The sequence below is a fragment of the Tachyglossus aculeatus genome, chromosome 3, assembly GCF_015852505.1.
Source record: "Tachyglossus aculeatus isolate mTacAcu1 chromosome 3, mTacAcu1.pri, whole genome shotgun sequence".
NCBI lineage: Eukaryota > Metazoa > Chordata > Mammalia > Monotremata > Tachyglossidae > Tachyglossus > Tachyglossus aculeatus.
Window position 1 is genome coordinate 61,415,633 of NC_052068.1, and position 19,631 is coordinate 61,435,263.

The 19,631-nt window shown below is 46.6% G+C and overlaps 1 protein-coding gene across 1 annotated transcript in view; it reads left to right on the plus strand.

Annotated features, from left to right (window-relative positions):
* The window catches only part of TET1 (tet methylcytosine dioxygenase 1), a 222,720-nt gene that overhangs the window by 43,673 nt on the left and 159,416 nt on the right, over positions 1–19,631 (plus strand). Inside the window, exon 2 of the mRNA XM_038743394.1 lies at positions 3,133–3,186. Coding sequence (XP_038599322.1) covers positions 3,133–3,186 — 54 coding nt within the window. The remainder of the gene's footprint in view (positions 1–3,132; positions 3,187–19,631) is intronic.

Sequence of the window (19,631 nt, forward strand, 5' to 3'; positions counted from 1 at the left end):
TGAACCGGAGGCTCCGGATTTTGGAGGGGGGCCGGGGCGGGGGGGGGGGTCCGTGTGTGTGTATGTGTTTTCTTTTGAACCGGAGGCTCCGGTGTGCATTGGGACGTTTGGGCTCTGGGGGTGTGCATTGTGTTTTGTGTGTGTGTGTGTGTGTGTGTGTAGTGCATTAGGTTTTGTGTGTGTGTATAGTGCATTGGGTTTTGCGTGTGTGCATGGGCACTGGGTTTTGTGTGTGTGTGTGCATGTGCATTGGGTTTTGTGTGTGTGTGTGCATGTGCATTGGGTTTTGTGTGTGTAGTGCATTAGGTTTTGTGTGTAGTGCATTGGGTTTTGTGTGTGTATAGTGCATTAGGTTTTGTGTGTCTAGTACATTAGGTTTTGTGTGTGCATGGGCATTGGGTTTTGTGTGTGTGCGCACATGTACATTGGGGTTTGTGTGTGTATAGTGCATTGGGTTTTGCGTGTGTACATGTGCATTGGGTTTTGTGTGTGTACATGTGCATTAGGTTTTGTGTGTGTATAGTGCATTGGGTTTTGCGTGTGTACATGTGCATTGGGTTTTGTGTGTGTACATGTGCATTGGGTTTTGTGTGTGTGTAGTGCATTAGGTTTTGTGTGTGTGCATGTATATTGGGTTTTGTGTGTGCAGTGCATTAGGATTTGTGTGTGTGTCTATCAGGTTTTGTGTGTGTGTGCGTTAGGATTTGTGTGTATTAGGTTTTGTGTGTGTGTACATTGGATTTTTGTGTGTGCATGTGCATTGGGTTTGTTTGTGTGTGCATGTGTATTGGGTTTCGTGTGTGTGCGTGCAGTGCATTAGGTTTTGTGTGTGTGTGTACATTTGGTTTTTGAGTGTGTGTGCATGTGCATTGGGCTTGTGTGTATTTGTGTATTGGGTTACGTGTGTGTGCAGTGCGTTAGGTTTTGTGTGTGTATGTACATTGTTTTTTTGTGTGTGTGCATGTGCATCGGGTTTGTGTGTGTGTGCCTATGCATTGGGTTGTGTGTGTGTGTATGTACATTGGTTTTTTGTGTGTGTGCCTATGCATTGGGTTGTGTGTGTATGTACATTTTTTGTGTGTGTGCATGTGCATTGGGTTTGTGTGTGTGTCTTTGCGTATGCATTGGGTTTTGTGTGTGTGTACATTGGATTTTTGTATGTGTGCATGTGCATTGGGTTTGTGTGTGTGCGCAGTACATTAGATTTTGTGTGTGTAGTGCATTAGGTTTTGTGTGTGTACATTTGGTTTTTGTGTGTGTGTGCATACTGGGTTTCGTGTGTGTAGTGCATTAGGTTGTGTGTGTATGTACATTGGTTTTTTTTGTGTGTGCATGTGCATTGGGTTTGTGTGTGTGTGTCTACTCATTGGGTTTTGTGTGTGTGTGCAGTGCATTAGGTTTTGTGTGTGCATATGCTTTGGATTTTGTTTGTGTGTGTGTGCCTATGCATTGGGTTTTTTGTGTATATGCAGTGCATTAGGTTTTGTGTGTGTATGTGCATTTGTTTTTTTTGTGTGTGTGCATTGGGTTTGTGTGTATTGGGTTTCGTGTGCAGTGCATTAGGTTTTATGTGTGCATGTACATTGATTTTTTGTGTGTGTGCATTGGGTTTGTGTGTGTGCCTATGCATTGGGTTTTGTGTGTGTGTGCAGTGTATTAGGTTTTGTGTGTGTATGTACATTTGTTTTGTGTGTGTGTGTGCATGTGCACTGGGTTTGTGTGTGTATTGGGTTTCGTGTGTGTGCAGTGCATTAGGTTTTGTGTGTGTGTACATTGTTTTTTTGTGTGTATGTACATTTGGCTTTTGTGTGTGTGTGTATGTGCATTGGGTTTGTGTGTGTGTGTTGGTTCCGTGTGTGTGCAGTGCATTAGGTTTTGTGTGTGTGTACATTGGTTTTTGTGTGCATGTACATTTGGGTTTTTTTGTGTGTGTGCAGGTACATTGGGTTTGTGTGTGTGTATTGGGTTTCGTGTGTGTGCAGTGCATTAGGTTTTGTGTGTGTGCATTGGTTTTTTGTGTGTATGTACATTTGGCTTTTGTGTGTGTGCATGTGCATTGGGTTTGTGTGTGTGTATTGGGTTCCGTGTGTGTGCAGTGAATTAGGTTTTGTGTGTGTGTACATTGCTTTTTTTGTGTGTGTACATTTGGTTTGTGTGTGCAGTGCATTAGGTTTTGTGTGTGTATGTACACTGGTTTTTTGTGTGTGCATGTGCATTGGGTTGGGGTGTGTGTGTCTATGCATTGGGCTTTGTGTGTGTGTGTGTGTGCATTGGTTTTTTGTGTGTCTATGCATTGGGTTTTGTGTGTGTGTGTGTGTGTGTGTGTGTGAGGCCCCGGTGTGCAGCGGGGGGCTCCTCCGCAGCGCCGCCGACTCCATGTCGCAGCTTGGGTCTGCCCGCGCGCCTCCGCGGGGGGGCGCGCCCGAGCCCGCCCGAACCCGGCCGAACCTACCCGAACCCGGCCGAACCTACCCGAACCCCGCCGAACCCCGCCGAACCCCCCCGAACCCGCCTTTGTCCGGGCAGGGCCGGGGCTCGGCTCGGCTTCGGCCGGGCTTCGGCCGGGGCTCGGGCTTCGGGCTCGGGCTTCGGCTCGGGCTCGGCTCGGGCTCGGGCCCGTCCGGCCGGCGCGCTGCCATTGGCCGAGCCGGCCGCGGGGCTGTTCTTTGCGCAAGGCATGCCCAGCGAGGCCCCAACGCTGCCAGGCCCGGGGCTGCCTTTAAACACCATGACAATAATACCAAAAAGCAGTTTGCAGAAGTGTCCTACTGTACAGGCTTCCTCTGCAGAAGCGAGCAAGATGGCTACCTCGTGGGGCTCTGCTGGGAAGAATGCAGAGACTCATTAAGACAGACTTCCAGGGGGAGAGAGGGGATTTCCCCCCCATTTCCCCTCCATGAAAAGGCCTTTGGCTTCTGTCGGTGGAGCCAAGTGGAAAGTGTTCAGCGGCTCTTTAAAGGCTTTTTATAGAATAATAAAGGCTGCTTCTCCCCCGTGGGTGTGTTTTTAAAAAGGGTGCAAATACTTGGAGAATCTCAGAGCCACAAATGGGGAAGGGGGGGAGCCTGAATCCCGCCTCACCCCGGCCTTACACTGAGGCTCACTTGGCCATCTGATTTTTCTTATTTTTAGGTTATAAAGGAAAACAAAAGGCCTCAGAGGGAAAAGAAGCCCAAAGTTTTCAAGGTAAACCGGCCGTCGCTTGATTCGCGTCCTTTTGAAACCGTATTTTTGCCTGTCACTTGGGGTGAATTGGAAGCCAAGGCCGCCGCACCGGGGTCTCTGCACATTGGAGGTGGCTGAATGAATTTTGAGTGGTGGGGGAGGGAGGGGGCTTCCTTGATCCGATGTGCTGCATTGTTTGCATTATTTATTTCCAGCTGCACCGATCCGCAGGCTGAAAAGTTTAGTTCCATTGTGGGGGTTACGCTTTCGCCATCAGCCTATATAGCTATACGTTAAGTGGCATCTCCGGAAGGAAGGTGCCGTGGAAGGTGGCCTTAATGTCAGATTTGTGCGGCAGGAAGGCTACGGAAGGTGTCCTTAATGTCAGATTTGTGTGCCGTGGCAGCTTCTTGAAATCCGAATCGAGGGCAGTGTCTTAGGTAAATTGGAATGTTGCATTTTCCGGAAAAATAGTTCCATCCCACAGTGTGACTAGCCGGTGACAGGTCTTCGCCGGGTTGTAGCGTGGTCTTTCGCCTTGTGAAGGTACCCCCTTTTCAGTTGTCTGGTTAATGTCCGTTGTCTGGAAGGAGCAGCCCAGCTCAGTTGTGGCGTGTGTATTTTGGCCGGGAAGGGTTAATATGGAGCAGACAGGTTTTTCCAAGGCATCACTTAAAGTAAGTTCTGAGCTACCCTTTGTGAGTGTGGTTGGGTGCTTTTCTGTGCTTATTTAAAAAGAAAACAAGAAAGGAAGAATTCAGATTACTGCTGTCTGGTGAGAAAAGGGCAGTGAATATTGAAAATGTAAGCAGCCTGAGCAGACATCCTATTTATTTCATTAAAGATGATATTTTGGGTCACAAAAGCATTGGTTTTTTTTGTGACTTTGGAGAGCACGGTTTCAATAATCGGATTTGTTCAGGCATTGTTTTACCTCCAGTTACTTCATATTATAAATATATAAAGGAGAAGCAATTTCATATAGAAAATACATTGTTTGTGTGTGTGTGTGTGTGTGTGTGTGTGTGAAGCCTCAGAGCAGAAAAGATGAAAAAAATTCAAAGGATCCAACAGGGTGACAGTGTAGTATGGGTAGTACGTTCAAAATCATACCTATTTGATTTTCCCAACTGTGTGTATACCGGCAGAATACCGTACATGAATTGTAACCATTTTGGTTCCCTGAAAATTAGCTGAGATAAAGAATGAGGTCTGCATTGTATCCTGTTCCTAATTAATCAGCTCCTCTTGGATATTGGATTTTGTTGTGGACATGCTAAATGATTGTGTGCGCTTATTAAGTCTTATACGTAAATGTATAAATTTATCGGTCTCCTCTCGTGGGGGTTAATTTAGTAGTACAGGAAAGCAGTCAGTGTGCCCGGCGTAAATTCCCATTTGCCCTACCAGAGTGGTAGACCAGGCTATTTACAGAGCCGATCTGCTTCATACTGAGGTAGTTTATCAATAATAATAATTTAAAAAACCCCACCTCTAGCCCTAATCCTTTTATTTCCAAACTGTGGAAACCCACCTCTAGTTTTACGATGCCAGAAGAAGCCTTTAAATCTTTCTTAGGAACAGTCGTTCTGCGCACCCCCCCGTGCCCCGCCTTTCCATCCCTCCCATGAAAAACTGCTGTCACAGAACGTATGAAGCTCTAGTGATGAAACTCATAATAGATTATAGTGTGAGAGTGAGGCCTTTCTAGAGTGAATGATCATCACAACCCCTGTGTTACAAGATGGCATTGGAGTTGGATTGTTTTCCTGTTTATTTGGTTAGATTTGCTGTGGTCCTTGAAGTACTATTGTATTTGGAGTTCAAAGCCTACAGCTGTGGACCGCACTTTGTATATTCCAGGTTCTTTGTATATCCTGTTTCTATTAGGGAGCTGTATGCGATCGGTCACAGCAAGCAATAGGAAACGATCGCTCTTGAAATTTTCATTTTACCGATCGGCGCTGCCGAACGAATCTGGTGAAATACACCAAAAGAGTGAACCTTAGAAGCTCGGTGCGTTTGACATTTAAAAGTGTTTCTTTTCTTTCAGTATGGGTTACACGGACAGTTTTTGTCTTTGCCGTAAAAGGAATTTGATTCCCTTGCTTCGAGGACAAAATACTCTCCGATTTTTCGCCTGGTGCTGAAATTTAGTTGCTGTCCAGGTGCAGAAGGATGCGTAACCTTAAAGAAGGTGTGACTGTTGTTTCCGTTGGATCATTTAGTCCGTATTTTGGGGGGCATCTTTCGAATCGAAGTTGTCAGGGCAGGACTTGAAAGCACTTCTTGGTAGCTGCTAGCCTGGTAGTCTTTTCCTGAATCCAGTGGGTCCGGATGAGAAGAAAGGGGGAGAGAATGCACAGCTAGAGATTTCAAGTTTCTTTCCCCCTCAGATTTCCCTCCCCTTGTTCCTGGGCACCTTGTCCAAGGCCGTACTGGTTTCCTAGACTCTGGTTTCCTCGTGCTCCCGAAAGGTTTTGCTTTGTTACTTTTCAGCGAGGCAGACTCCGCACCGTTTAGCCATTCTCAAATGCCCTTTGTTGAAAATCTGGAAGGGAGCACCGGGCAGATCCAGAACTGGTTGTTTTTGAGCTGTCAGTGTTGGAGGCGAATTCCAAATCTCATTACGACTGGTAAAACTCTTTGCTCTTTCAGCTGGTGTATATGGAAATGTGCCTCAGTGTGGGGTGGGATGGGTACCTGTGGGGCGTGAGGCAGTGGGGGAGGAAAATAGGGTGGGTCATGGGAGCGCAGTCCAGGAAACCTTCCTGGAGGAGGAGGGATTTCAGTAGGCTTTTGAATATGGGTGAGAGTGGCGATCTGTCGGGTAGGGGCCGTCTCTATAAGTTTCCAACTTGTACTTCCCAAGCGCTTAGTACGGTACGCTGCACACAGTAAGCGCTCAATAAATATGATTGAATGAATGAATGAGTTCCGGGCAGGAGGGAGGTCAAGCAAGGGAACATCACCCGGTGAGGTACTTTGTTATGTAGAGTCAGCTGTTTGAATGTATTTAATCATCGTAGGAGATAACTTGTTTCGTCTTGATATATACGTCTGAATCTTCCACTTTTGCAGTCTGGAGTCTTTTCTCGGTAGAAAGATGGTTTGGGTAAATATAAATGAGAGCAAACGATCCAGAAGAAGGGGGGGGAAAAAAGTCTTTTCCTCTTGGCAAAGAGCATTTGGAAATGTCTTGAGTAGATTGCTGCGCTGTTTTGCTTTTGTTTCCTAAAGGGAAACTACCCATAAAAAGGCAGTGTGTATTTACAGATTCAACACTTAGCCGTGTGAGGGTAGAGCCTCTCTCTTTTCCAGTCTTCCCTCCCCACCGTTTCGTCCCTCCGCCTTCTTTCATCCACCTGTTTGGGGTTCTTTGTAAAACAGGTGGTCGCAGGTGGATCCAGAGAACCCGTAGAAGCGTTATCTGAGAGAACCAGGCACGCACATATCCTAGGAGGTTGATAGGCAGTGGTTCTACAGCTACCAAAATAGACATCAGTGGAAAACCAGTCCAACCAACCCACAGACCAAGACCCGTTAAAGAAAAAAAACCGCACTCCACGATCTCCCTGTTAGGCTCCGCACTGACATAAGTAACCTGAACGGTCACAAAATTCACCTCTTTTGGTGGAGATACTAAACGAAGAGGAGCTGAGGGGCAGTCAAGTTTCATGCAGCGGTCAACCACATGGTAAAGTGAGTATTATATTCTTGTGTATCTCTACTTGGTGATATCCTTAGTGTGGGAATCCACCCATTAAAGGTCCCTCTTCCTCCATAGAAACCAGGATTTGGAAAAAAAGTTCACGACCAGTTGAATCTGAGCTAAACACAAGCAACGTATAATGCTGTTTCTTGTGTTTTTTGCTGTGACTGATATACAGCGTGTGGGTACATGGAAGATGTTTTGCTCAAGTTTTCTTTCTCTTCCACACGCATACCCCTCAATTTCAGATAATATAAGAGAAGGCCGGTGGTATAATGATGAAGTTCCCTGGCTCTGATGAAGCCTTGTATGACTTTTAATAATATATGTCAAACAATCAGATATTAACCAAAGGCGAAAGAGAAATTAGAGTGAACATGACCTAGTTTTAATAACCTGATCGAGTTGATCTTCGCCCCATTTTTCGACCTGTGGTATATAGGAGACTATTTTAGAAATGCTGCTAAGAGAAATCATATTTACCGTATTAGCGCTTCTCTTTTCTTAAAGATACAGCGTGGCCGCAGAACTCGGATTAACAGTGCCTCATTTGGGAGGATAAGAAGATAAAATGATGCCTATCCTGTTGGCTTTTAGTCTTCAAAGTCCTTCTTTTTGCCTTGTTTCAAAAATGACAATGTAAATATTTTTAGTTCTTTTTAAATTAAAGTGTCTTAAAGCAAGCATTGCCTTTCGTAGGCTTGTTTTCTTTTAAAAAAAACCAAACTGCTGGACAGACTGCTACAATTGTGTCGCAAACATACTACAAATTTGTCATCCTGTAAACTCTTGCGAAGTTACAGAGACCTTGTTTAAGGGCCTGGTCAGGTGGTGGCGGTGGAGGGAATAGAGTTGTGGCAACCAAGATGCTACCGTGATGTTGGTCGGAAGTTTAGAGTAATTAATAATAGTGGTATTTGTGAAGCGCTACCCTCCCCCTTTTAGACTGTGAGCCCACTGTTGGGTACGGACTGTCTCTATATGTTGCCAATTTGTACTTCCCAAGCGCTTAGTACAGTGCTCTGCACATAGTAGGCGCTCAATAAATGCGATTGATGATGATGTGCTTTGTTGAACACTGGCGTAGACACAAGTTAATCAGGTCAGACCCAGCTCCCGTCCTCCATGGGGCTCAGTCTAAGCAGGAGGGAGGCAGATATTGAATCCCCATTTGGCCGAGGAGGAAACTGAGGCCCAGAGGAGCTGAGTGACTTGCCACCGTCACACAGCACGCAAGCGTCAGAGCCGGGATGAGAACTCTTAACTCTCAGGCCAAGTCCCCATTCCACTAGGTCACGGCGTTCATTCATTCATTCAGTCGTACTTCTTGAGCGCTTGCTGTGTGCAGAGCACTGTGCTAAGCGCTTGGGAAGTACAAGTTGGCAACATATAGAGACGGTCCCTACCCAACAGCGGGCTCGGCCGTTAAGAAGAATGAGTTGGAGGAAGTGATCGAATGAGCGGCGGTGGAGGCGGGAGTAGTAGAGACGACGAAGGGGGCCTGAGAGGGAGCGAGACAGTCCGGGAGAAGCTGGACGAGGCGAGTGGCGAGCCCAGCTCCGCCGACGTCCACCCGGCCTGAGGTTTCCACCGGTTGGCTTTCTCCCTTTCTCCCTTCTGTTGCCGTTCGAAGAGTTAGAATGGCCGTTGTTGGCCAGAAATTCCTAACCCACGGACGGGAGTGTCCGACAGCCAGCTGAATCCCCGGACTGCCCCGATACAGTAGAGACCGAGGCAAGAGAATGATTAGGTTCATGTGCTCTTCAGTGTCATTCATTTTAAAGCTAATGGTGTTTCTGGCCTCTGAGGTGTTGTGTATTTAAGCTCTTCGTGAAGCTAAGCACCCAAGTTCCTGAAACAGATTCTGTTCTGGATCCACAGATAGTTGATGGAAAAGGAAGTTGGAACTATCGATCAGTCGGTGGTGTTTAGTGAGCGCTTACTGGGTGCAGAGCAGCGTACTAAGCGCTTGGGAAGCAGCGTGGCTCAGTGAAAAGAGCCCGGGCTTTGGAATCAGAGGTCATGGGTTCGTATCCCGGCTCTGCCGCATGTCTGCTGTGTGATCTTGGGCAAATCACTTCACTTCTCTGAGCCTCAGTTACCTCATCTGTAAAATGGGGATTAAGACTGTGAACCCCACGTGGGACAGCCTGATCACTTTGTATCCCCCCCAGCGCTTAGAACAGTGCTTTGCACATAGTAAGCGCTTAACAAATGCCAACATTATTATTATTATTATTATTACAGTACGATAGAGTTGGTAGAAATGATCCCGGCCCACAGGGAGCTTACAGACTAGTCGGGGAGACAGACGTTAGCATAAATTACAGATAGGAGAAAAAGTAGAGGGTAAGGCGAGGTACATAAATGCCGTGGGGCTCGGGTGAGGATCGAAAAGCATAAGGGGTACCCAGGCCAGCGCACCATCGATGCAGGGGAAAGTCAGATTGAGGATTTAGGGTAGACCTCTTGGAGGAGATGTGATTTTAGGGGTATTTTGAAAGTGGGGAGAGGGGTGGACTGTCGGATGTGAAGGGGGAAAGAGTACGGGGCCTGAGGGAAGACGTGGGCAAGGGGTCGCCTGCCTGAGAGACGAGGCCGAGTTACAGAATTTGGTGTTAAAAGAGCGGACTGTGCGGATCGGGTTGTAAATAGGACTAAGCAGGGCTATTATGAGTTTGAAGCCTATCATCGTCAGTAGTATTTATTCATCATCATCATCATCAATTGTATTTATTGAGCGCTTACTATGTGCAGAGCACTGTACCAAGCGCTTGGGAAGTACAAATTGGCAACATATAGAGACAGTCCCTACCCAACAGTGGGCTCACAGTCTAAAAGGGGGAGACAGAGAACAAAACCAAACATACTAACAAAATAAAATAAATAGAATAGATATGTACAAATAAAATAAATAAATAAATAGAGTAAAAAATATGTGCAAACATATATACATATATACAGGTGCCGTGGGGAAGGGAAGGAGGTAAGATGGGGGGGATGGAGAGGGGGACGAGGGGGAGAGGAAGGAAGGAAGGGGCTCAGTGTGGGAAGGCCTCCTGGAGGAGGTGAGCTCTCAGCAGGGCCTTGAAGGCAGGAAGAGAGCTAGCTTGGCGGATGGGCAGAGGGATTGGGGGCATTCCAGGCCCGGGGGAGGACGTGGGCCGGGGGTCGATGGTGGGACAGGCGAGAGCGAGGTATGGGGAGGAGAGTAGTGGCGGAGGAGCGGAGGGTGCGGGCTGGGCTGGAGAAGGACAGAAGGGAGGTGAGGTAGGAGGGGGCAAGGTGATGGACAGCCTGGAAGCCCAGGGTGAGGAGTTTCTGCCTGATGCGCAGATTGATTGGTAGCCACTGGAGATTTTTGAGGAGGGGAGTGATATGCCCAGAGCGTTTCTGGACAAAGATAATCCGGGCAGCAGCATGAAGTATGGATTGAAGTGGAGAGAGACACGAGGATGGGAGATCAGAGAGAAGGCTGATGCAGTAGTCCAGACGGGATAGGATTTATTGAGCACTTACTGTGTGACGAGCACTGTACCAAGACTTTGGGAGAGTCCAAACCATATCATGGATGCACATCAACTTGAAGGGAGAGTCCAAACCATATCATGGATGGACATCAACTTGAAGGGCAGGAATAGGGATTTTACTTGAGAGCATCCAAAGTATGGCAGGGAATGTGTCTACCAACTCTGTTATAGCGGACTCTCTCCCAAGTGCTTGGTACGGTGCTCTCCATGCAGCAAGCACTCAATAAATACGATTGATTGAGGGAATATTTGCAAGAGGTTTGGAATGAAGGTAGTGCTTGGCAGCTAGTTGAGTTTCAGCACCTGTGGTAGTGGCTTAACCCTGCCAGATGAATGTTGCAGTACAAAGTTTTAGCATTTCCAAACACCTGCAAATACTTCCGTTTTTTGGAAAGCACAAGAGCCTCCGTCTTTCACCTTAACTTTCCGAATCTCCCGGTTTCTACTGAAGTGTGTGATTACATGGACACACGTTGATTTGCTCAAAGGGGATTGTATTAAATGACTTTCCTGCGCACTTTGGAATAATACATAGGTGCCTTGGGGTATATGTACCAAAACATTTGGAGCGTTTACATTTTTCTAGGTCAATCAGTCATATTTACTGGGCGCTTACTAAGCGGAGCACCGTACTAAGTTCTTGGGAGAGTACCGTATAACAGAATTGGTAGACACGTGAGATATTTCCCGCTTCTAAAGTTTTTATGTGGAAAAAAAAATTTAAAATTTTTTTGTAGGACATTGGAAACAGCTGTAGAAATCGTAGGGTGGAGATTATTGCCCTGAAGCTATAGAGCGCTTTAAAGCCAAGCCTCAGATTTCTGATTAGGCTTTTCTGAGTAGGACTGTTGAGTGACAACTCAGTAAGTGGGAGAATTATGAGTGGAACATGTGGACTCCACATGTAACATCTCGGATGGGCAAGGGTCTGCTGTTTAACTTGTAGGAGAAATGGTGAATAGGTCAAGTATTTGACGTCCGACGCTGCTTTTACCTTTGGGAGCACCAGATTTAGTACCTGAAAATGGAAGGGGAATTGGAAAAAGGAGGGTAACCAAAAAGAACACAGAGATCCTGGAAAGAGCAGTACAGGCTCACCACCCTTCCTCTCATTTCCTCCTCTAGTTCTCTTATCTCAGCTTCTGGCTTCCACTCTTCCCCTTCCAAATCCTCTCACCCAAAAGTTTGACTTTGTATTTCACCCTGGAACGGTCCACTCAGAATTTCCCCCGTATCGCAATTATCTCTTCATTTTCACTGCTTGCCACAAAGCGCTTAGTACAGCGCTTTGCACACAGTAAGCGCTCAATAAATACGATCGAAGGAATGAAGGTACCCGTATCGGAGGGATGCCAAGAGGAATAGTCCTGTAGGTGTACCAGTTCTGCCATATGCTATATGTTGCCAGCTTATACTTCCCAAGTGCTTGGTACAGTGCTCTGCACACAGTAAGCGCTCAATAAATACAATTGATTGATTCATTCAGTCGTATTGAGCGCTTGCTGTGTGCGGAGCACTGGACTAAGCGCTTGGGAGCTACTGAGAGCTCACCTCCTCCAGGAGGCCTTCCCAGACTGAGCCCCCTCCTTCCTCTCCCCCTCTCCATCCCCCCGTCTTACCTCCTTCCCTTCCCCACAGCGCCTGTATATATGTCTGTACATATTTATTACTCGATTTATTTTACTTGTACATATCTATTCTATTCATTTTATTTTGTTAATATGTTCTGTTTTGTTCTCTGTCTCTCCCTTCTAGACTGTGAGCCCACTGTTGGGTAGGGACTGTCTCTATCTGTTGCCAACTTGTACTTCCGAAGCGCTTAGTACAGTGCTTTGCACACAGTAAGCGCTCAATAAATACGATTGATTGATTGATTCTGCCACAGTGAGTGACTTCACTCTGGATCCTGGATAGAACATTGTTGGGAAATTAGAAAGCGCCCGTCGGATCGCGCCTGCCTGTTAGGATAGGGTGCAGCGTGCCGTTTTGTCGGAAGACGTGGTTTGGGAGAACACACGCGATGCCAGACACCCAGTAATAGATGGCACGTTTTCCATAATGAGGGTTTTTGCACGATAGCAACCCCCGACATACAGGAGAACTGGGTGTACGGTGACCCAGTCACTCTCTTTTTGGCTTTCGTCTTCTGAGATGATTTCCAGGAATAGACGAGAGATTGTGTTGCCGAAATAAGCAAGAAGTGGGCACATTTCTGAGGAGAGATGTGAGGTACGCCTGCTCATAAGCACAGTTTGGGCAAGCCAGTGGGGTGGAGTGGGATTGAAAACTGGAAGAAGAAATGAACAAAAAGCGTAGGAAAGGGGCTTTGTACTTAGGGGTGATGAAAAAGAGTTTGCAGCCAGTGAGTATTAGAGCAGTGCTCTGGCTTCCTTAGAACCTGTCAGTCAGTTGTATTTATTGAGCACTTAACTGTGTATAGAGCATTGTACTACATGCTTGGGAGAGTCCAGCCTAACAATAAACAGACACATTCCCTGCCCTGATCTTTAAAACAGTGGACCGAAAGGACAGTGGGGTTACCTAGCTAGCATCCAAGTGCCTAGTACAGTGCTCTGCGCACAGTAAGCGCTCAATAAATACGATTGAATGAATGACTGAATCTGCAATAATACCTAGAGGCTGCCTGCAGAAATATAGATAGTTCTCTAGACCTCACTTAGTGGTATTTATCAAGCATTTAACTACTTTCGGAACACTGTATTAAGCACCTGCTGAGAGAGAGCCTGTTGTGGGCAGGGATTGTCCTTGTTGCTGAATTGTACTGCCCAAGCGTATAGTACAGTGCTCTGCACACAGTAAGCGCTCAGTAAATACGACTGAATGCAGTAATCATAAACTCATTGGTGAGCTCCTTAAGGGCGTGAATTGTGTCTTTTCCTTCCTTACTCCTCTCCTAAGTACTCAGTAAAGAGCTCTTCAAACTCTAGGGGCTCAATAAATACTATCGATTGATGAACTGATGGTGATTTTATAGTCGCTTGGATTGGGCAGCTCTGTCAGCCTTAAAGTAGCAATATCCGGAAGGTCCCTCCGTGCGGTTAATAATAATGATAGCATTGATTCAATACCAGTTGCCAAAGCATTGTGCTGGGGTAGATGCAAGATAATCGTGTCAGACCCAATCACTGACCCACACTGTGTATACAATCTTCAAGGGAGGTTATAGCTCCATTTTACAGATGAGGAAACTGAGGTACAGAGAGGTGAAGTGATTTGTCCCCGATCATAGAGCAGTCAGAGAGTGAGTTAAAGGTATTACTGAGCACCTGCTGTGTGCAGAGCCTTGTCCTGAGCACTTAGGAAAGCACAATAAAGTTGGTAGACACATTCCAGGCCCACAAGGAGTTGGGACCAGAACTCCAGGTCTCCTGATTCCCTTATTGCTCTTTCCGTTAGGTCAAGCGGCCTCCCTCTGTAGGATGTAAAATGGGAAAGAAAATAGTTGCAGCTCTGATGTTCCTCCCTCACTTCAGCATCCAGGCCCTTTAGGTACACCTTTCTTGCTCTTTAGGCTGCAAGCTCTTTCTCCCGAAGTTGCGCGTAAAACTTAATTTAGGATTCCAGATAAGGGGGAGTCTGGCTTGATTTCTTTCCCTCCCAGCAACCCCTTGTCTGCCAAACCGTATTGCTGCCCAGCTGTATTTATGTTACCCCATGTCTATCTTTAGCCTATTATTTCCACATTTTCCCCATCCAGTGAATCACCGGGAGTTACATTTCTCAAGTTGTTTGGTTTATGATGAGCGTTTTTTGTTCTCATCGTTTTTCTAGAGCTCGGACTAGATTCTCTACGGTTCGTAGCGTCGGAAATCGCGCCGTCTCATCTGCAGGTTTAAAGGCTGATTATTTTTCAGTCCCATATTTAATCTTGGTTCCGTGAGTGTTTATTTTATTACCCCCTTCTTGCTGTGGTTCCACATCAGCCCCCCCACGCTATGATCCCCACATGTCATTAACCCGTCCTTTACTCCCTTTTCCAGATCATTAATGAAGTTGCTAAGTGAATCTCACTGACCCCTGCAACAACACACAAGACCACCTCCCCCACTAAGACCCAAGGCTGTTTAGCATTCTCCTTTGTTTACCCACTTTCAGCCAGTTTTTCTCCCACGTGAGGGCTGTTCCCCATGCCAATTTTAACCAGTTTTGCAAGAAAATTCCAGAAGACCATCGACAAACTGCTTTATTATTAATGTCCAAATGTAGAACATCTGTTACAGCCTCTTCATCCAAAGCCTTGTGTTTTAGAAAATCCCATTAGTCAGGACTGCTGTCATCTCATTTGTTAGCAGACCTCAGCTTGGTTTGAGGAAGAGGCAAGGAGAGGGTATCTGGCTGCTGTCCAGAGAAGTTATGAGTAGACTTTTTGGGGAGGGTGAGGGGAGTAGGACAGCGTCAGAGTGTAACTGGGTTCTTCATAATAGCTAAGGAAATATTCAACAACCAAAACATAAAAACAAAAAAAAAAGACCCTAACCTTGTGTTCCCAAACCAAGAAAACCACAGCACTTTCTGGTGTTATTTTTCTACATTTATTTTACATTACACACAACTATGTTGGCCCTTTCAGCCTTCCTCAGGATGTAAGATTTAAAAATTAAATGATTTTCTTCTGCACGTTGGGCTTTTAGAGAAACGATCCATCTCAGACTATAGACTTCTATTTTCTTCCTTGTTTTCAAAATTCTTCGCCGGTAGCGTGTTCTTGAATTCCCTTTGCAATCCCACACTTTTTCACCGTCATCTCTCCAGCCCTTAATTTCCTTCTTGCCCTACAACGTTTACATTTTTTGTAAACGGTTTTATGTAAATGGATATCGGGGAGCCGAAAAGGGTCAGGTTCATTGACGTGTATTTTTTTTCCTTTGGCCCAAATTTCTGTGCTGAGTCACAGGGCAGAGAGATTGGGGGTTAATCCCATGAGATGGTAGATCAAAGGAGCACGGGCAATATTCCCATTTTAGAGATGGGAAAACGGGCCCGGAGACAGATTGTGGCTTATCCCAAGTCACATAATGTCACAACCAGGGTTTGGGGAGTAAAAACTGCATCTCCAGAGCTAAGTCCAACCGGTCAGTGGTTTTTATTGAGCACTTCCAGATTGCAGAGCACTGTACTAAGTGTTTGGGAGAGTTAAATACACTAGAGCTAGTGGATTCATTCAATCGTATTTATTCATCCATTCATTCAGTCGTATTTATTGAGCGCTTACTGTGTGCAGAACACTGGACTAAGCGCTTGGGAAGTACAAGTTGGCAACGTATAGAGACGGTCCCTACCCAACAACGGGGGTTACATCTGTGCCTACAAGGAGCTTGCATTCTAGAGGGAACTTACAGTGTAGAGTCTAGTGATCTATCATCATCATCATCAATCGTATTTATTGAGCGCTTACTGTGTGCAGAGCACTGTACTAAGCGCTTGGGAAGTACAAATTGGCAACATATAGAGACAGTCCCTACCCAACAGTGGGCTCACAGTCTAAAAGGGGGAGACAGAGAACAAAACCAAACATACTAACAAGATAAAATAAATAGAATAGATATGTACAAATAAAATAAATAAATAAATAGAGTAAAAAAATATGTACAACCATATATACATATGTACAGGTGCTGTGGGGAAGGGAAGGAGGGAAGATGGGGGGATGGAGTGGGGGACGAGGGGGAGAGGAAGGAAGGGGCTCAGTCTGGGAAGTCCTCCTGGAGGAGGTGAGCTCTCAGCAGGGCCTTGAAGGGAGGAAGAGAGCGAGCTTGGCGGATGGGCAGAGGGAGGGCATTCCAGGCCCAGGGGATGACGTGGGCCGGGGGTCGATGGCGGGACAGGCGAGAGCGAGGTACGGTGAGGAGATCAGCGGTGGAGGAGTGGAGGGTGCGGACTGGGCTGTAGAAGGAGAGAAGGGAGGGGAGGTAGGAGGGGGCGAGGTGATGGACAGCCTTGAAGCCCAGGGTGAGGAGTTTCTGCCTGATGCTCAGATTGATTGGTAGCCACTGGAGATTTTTGAGGAGGGGAGTGATATGCCCAGAGCGTTTCTGGACAAAGATAATCCGGGCAGCAGCATGAAGTATGGATTGAAGTGGAGAGAGACACGAGGATGGGAGATCAGAGAGAAGGCTGATGCAGTAGTCCAGACGGGATAGGATGAGAGCTTGAATGAGCAGGGTAGCGGTTGGGATGGAGAGGAAAGGGCGGATCTTGGCAATGTTGTGGAGCTGAGACCGGCAGGTTTTGGTGACGGCTTGGATGTGAGGGGTGAATGAGAGAGCGGAGTCGAGGATGACACCAAGGTTGCGGGCTTGTGAGACGGGAAGGATGGTAGTACCGTCCTCAGAGATGGGAAAGTCAGGGAGAGGGCAAGGTTTGGGAGGGAAGTCAAGGAGTTCAGTCTTCGACATGTGGCGGGCAGACATCCAAATGGAGATGTCCTGAAGGCAGGAGGAGATGCGAGCCTGGAGAGAGGGGGAGAGAGCAGGGGCAGAGATGTAGATCTGGGTGTCATCAGCGTAGAGATGATAGTTGAAGCCGTGGGAGCGAATGAGGTCACCAAGGGAGTGCGTGTAGATTGAGAACAGAAGGGGACCAAGCCCTGAACCTTGGGGAACCCCCACAGTAAGAGGATGGGAGGGGGAGGAGGAGCCTGCAAAAGAGACTGAGAAAGAACGACCGGAGAGATAAGAGGAGAACCAGGAGAGGACGGAGTCTGTGAAGCCAAGGTCAGATAACGTGTTGAGGAGAAGGGGGTGGTCCACAGTGTCAAAGGCAGCTGAGAGGTCGAGGAGGATTAGGACAGAGTATGAGCCGTTGGATTTGGCAAGCAGGAGGTCATTGGTGACCTTTGAGAGGGCAGTTTCCGTGGAATGTAGGGGACGGAAGCCAGACTGGAGGGGGTCGAGGAGAGAGTTGTTATTGAGGAATTCTAGGCAGCGAGTGTAGACAACTCGTTCAAGGAGTTTGGAAAGGAATGGTAGGAGGGATATGGGACGATAACTAGAAGGTGAGGTGGGGTCAAGAGAGGGTTTTTTTAGGATGGGAGAGACATGGGCATGTTTGAAGGCAGAGGGGAAGGAACCAGTGGAGAGTGAGCGGTTGAAGATGGAAGTTAAGGAGGGGAGAAGGGATGTACCACCTTACCAGGAAGAAACTACATAGTACAGTGCTCTGCACACAGTAAGCGCTCAATAAATACGATTGAATGAATGAATGAATATCCACTCCAACCCTGTCTCTTCACCTTTTACTTCCTAAACTTACTACCTGTTGATGAAGATTGTCCGATATCCCAGAGATTTTTTTTTAAAAAAAGGTTAGAACATGGTCAGGTTACTATGTTTTCTTGGATTGGATTTTTTTTGAATGGAGTAGGGTTTTTTTTTTTTTTAGAAAAATTAAATGAAAGACTGGCTCTAATGTAAACTATTGGAATATTTCATGTCACTGTTTGAATTGGAAAGAAAAAGGAAAGGAGAAATACCATGACTCACTTCCTCAAGTGCAGTCGATGTGATGAGTGAAGCAGAAGGGATACTTTGGCCACATTTACCACTGATGCAAGTATACTAACCCGTCAACCAAGTTGTGGAGACAAGTTAATTGATTTCTGTGTGCATGTGGGAGTTGTCAGCGCTGTGGATTTCGCTGCGCTGGGAGCCCCCAGAAGTTACCCTCATGACCTCTTTTCTCTGGAGGTTCGTAAAACTAGCCCCGCTGCCTTCAAGGTTTGTAAACTCAGCCCCGCTTCCCTTCTTGCTTCCCGTGGCTTCCCTGTCCGTCAGACTTTCTCCCATCTCTCCGGTCCCTCGTGCTCCACCTTTCAATTCTAGTTTATATCTATCTCTTTAAACCACTCGAATCGTGCCGGGTTCCCTCAGAGACCTTGCTTTTCTTGCGGGGTCTGTTTCAGCAGCTGGCAGCGTCCAGTTTCAGGGGCTGCAAATGGGGGGGACCAGGTCTGGACTGGACTAGGATGAGGAGAGTTCAAAAGCTGCGGGGGGGAAGAAGTCAGTCCCCTTGGCAGGTCTCTTCTCTGTCTTCCCCTCTGCCACTTGCTTTTCCCTCATTTCAACTTGATCGGTTACTAGCGCTTTGGTTTTGAGGCCATAGAGCAGTGAGGTTTCTGAAGGAATCTAGCAGCGTCGGAAAAAAAAAGAATCGGGTAATTTCACATAAGGTGGAGGGAGAGGACAAGTTGAGGGTTTGGGAAAGGCAGCCATGAAAGAGAAGGGCCGGACACCAGGGAGGCTTCGGCTAGGGGATGGGAGCAGGAGAAGACGGGCGTTACTCACCCGGTGAATCCTCCAAAGCCCAAACCTGACTGGCAGTCTCTTTGAGAGAAAGCCGGTTTCCGCACCGCGGAATAGGTGGAAGTACTTGGGGAACCAATTAGACAGAAATGCGATCCCGGGGTCCTGTTGGGAATACCCATTAGTACAGCGCCTTGCACACAATCGACCTTCAATAAATACTTTCAAGTGACTGACCCAGTTTAGAAATTCGCCTTAAGTTTTTAGAAATTGTTCCGAACAAGAGGGTAGCCATGGGTAAGCCTTTGAGCACTCAGAATGGTCAAATATTAGACCATTATCTTGAATTCCATCCCTGGATCACTGTGAGTGGGGAGAGTGCTAGAGTTTTCCACAATGTAGCAAATCTACGCAGTCTTTTATGGTTTAGTAGTTATTTTTCACACAATACCGGAGAAGTGAAAGGGTATTTTTAGTGGTAATTTTGTGCTTGTTCCTACATTATAAAAATAAGTAGTGTAAAAGAGTATTTAAAGAATGATAATGATTGTGGTATTCATTAAGCACTTACTGTGTACTGAGCGCTATACTAACAGCTGGAGTAGATACAAGATAATCAGGTCAGGCATAGTTCCTGTCCCCTCTGGGGCTCACAGTCAGATTAGGAAGGGAGAACAGGTATTGAATAGCCATTTTGCAGGTGAGGAGACTGAGGCCCAACCAAGTTATGGGACCTGCCCAAGGTCACTCAGCAGGTGTCGGAACTGGGATTAGAGCCCCGGGCCCTTTGACCTTCAGGTCTGTGCTTCAGGGCCTTTCTTGTGAAGATCAGTCAATCGTTGGTATTTATTGAGTACTTAATGTTCATTCGTATTTATTGAGCACTTACTGGGTGCAGAGCACTGTACTAAGTGCTGGGGAGAGTACAGCACAATAGAATTAGATATATTCTAATATACAGAT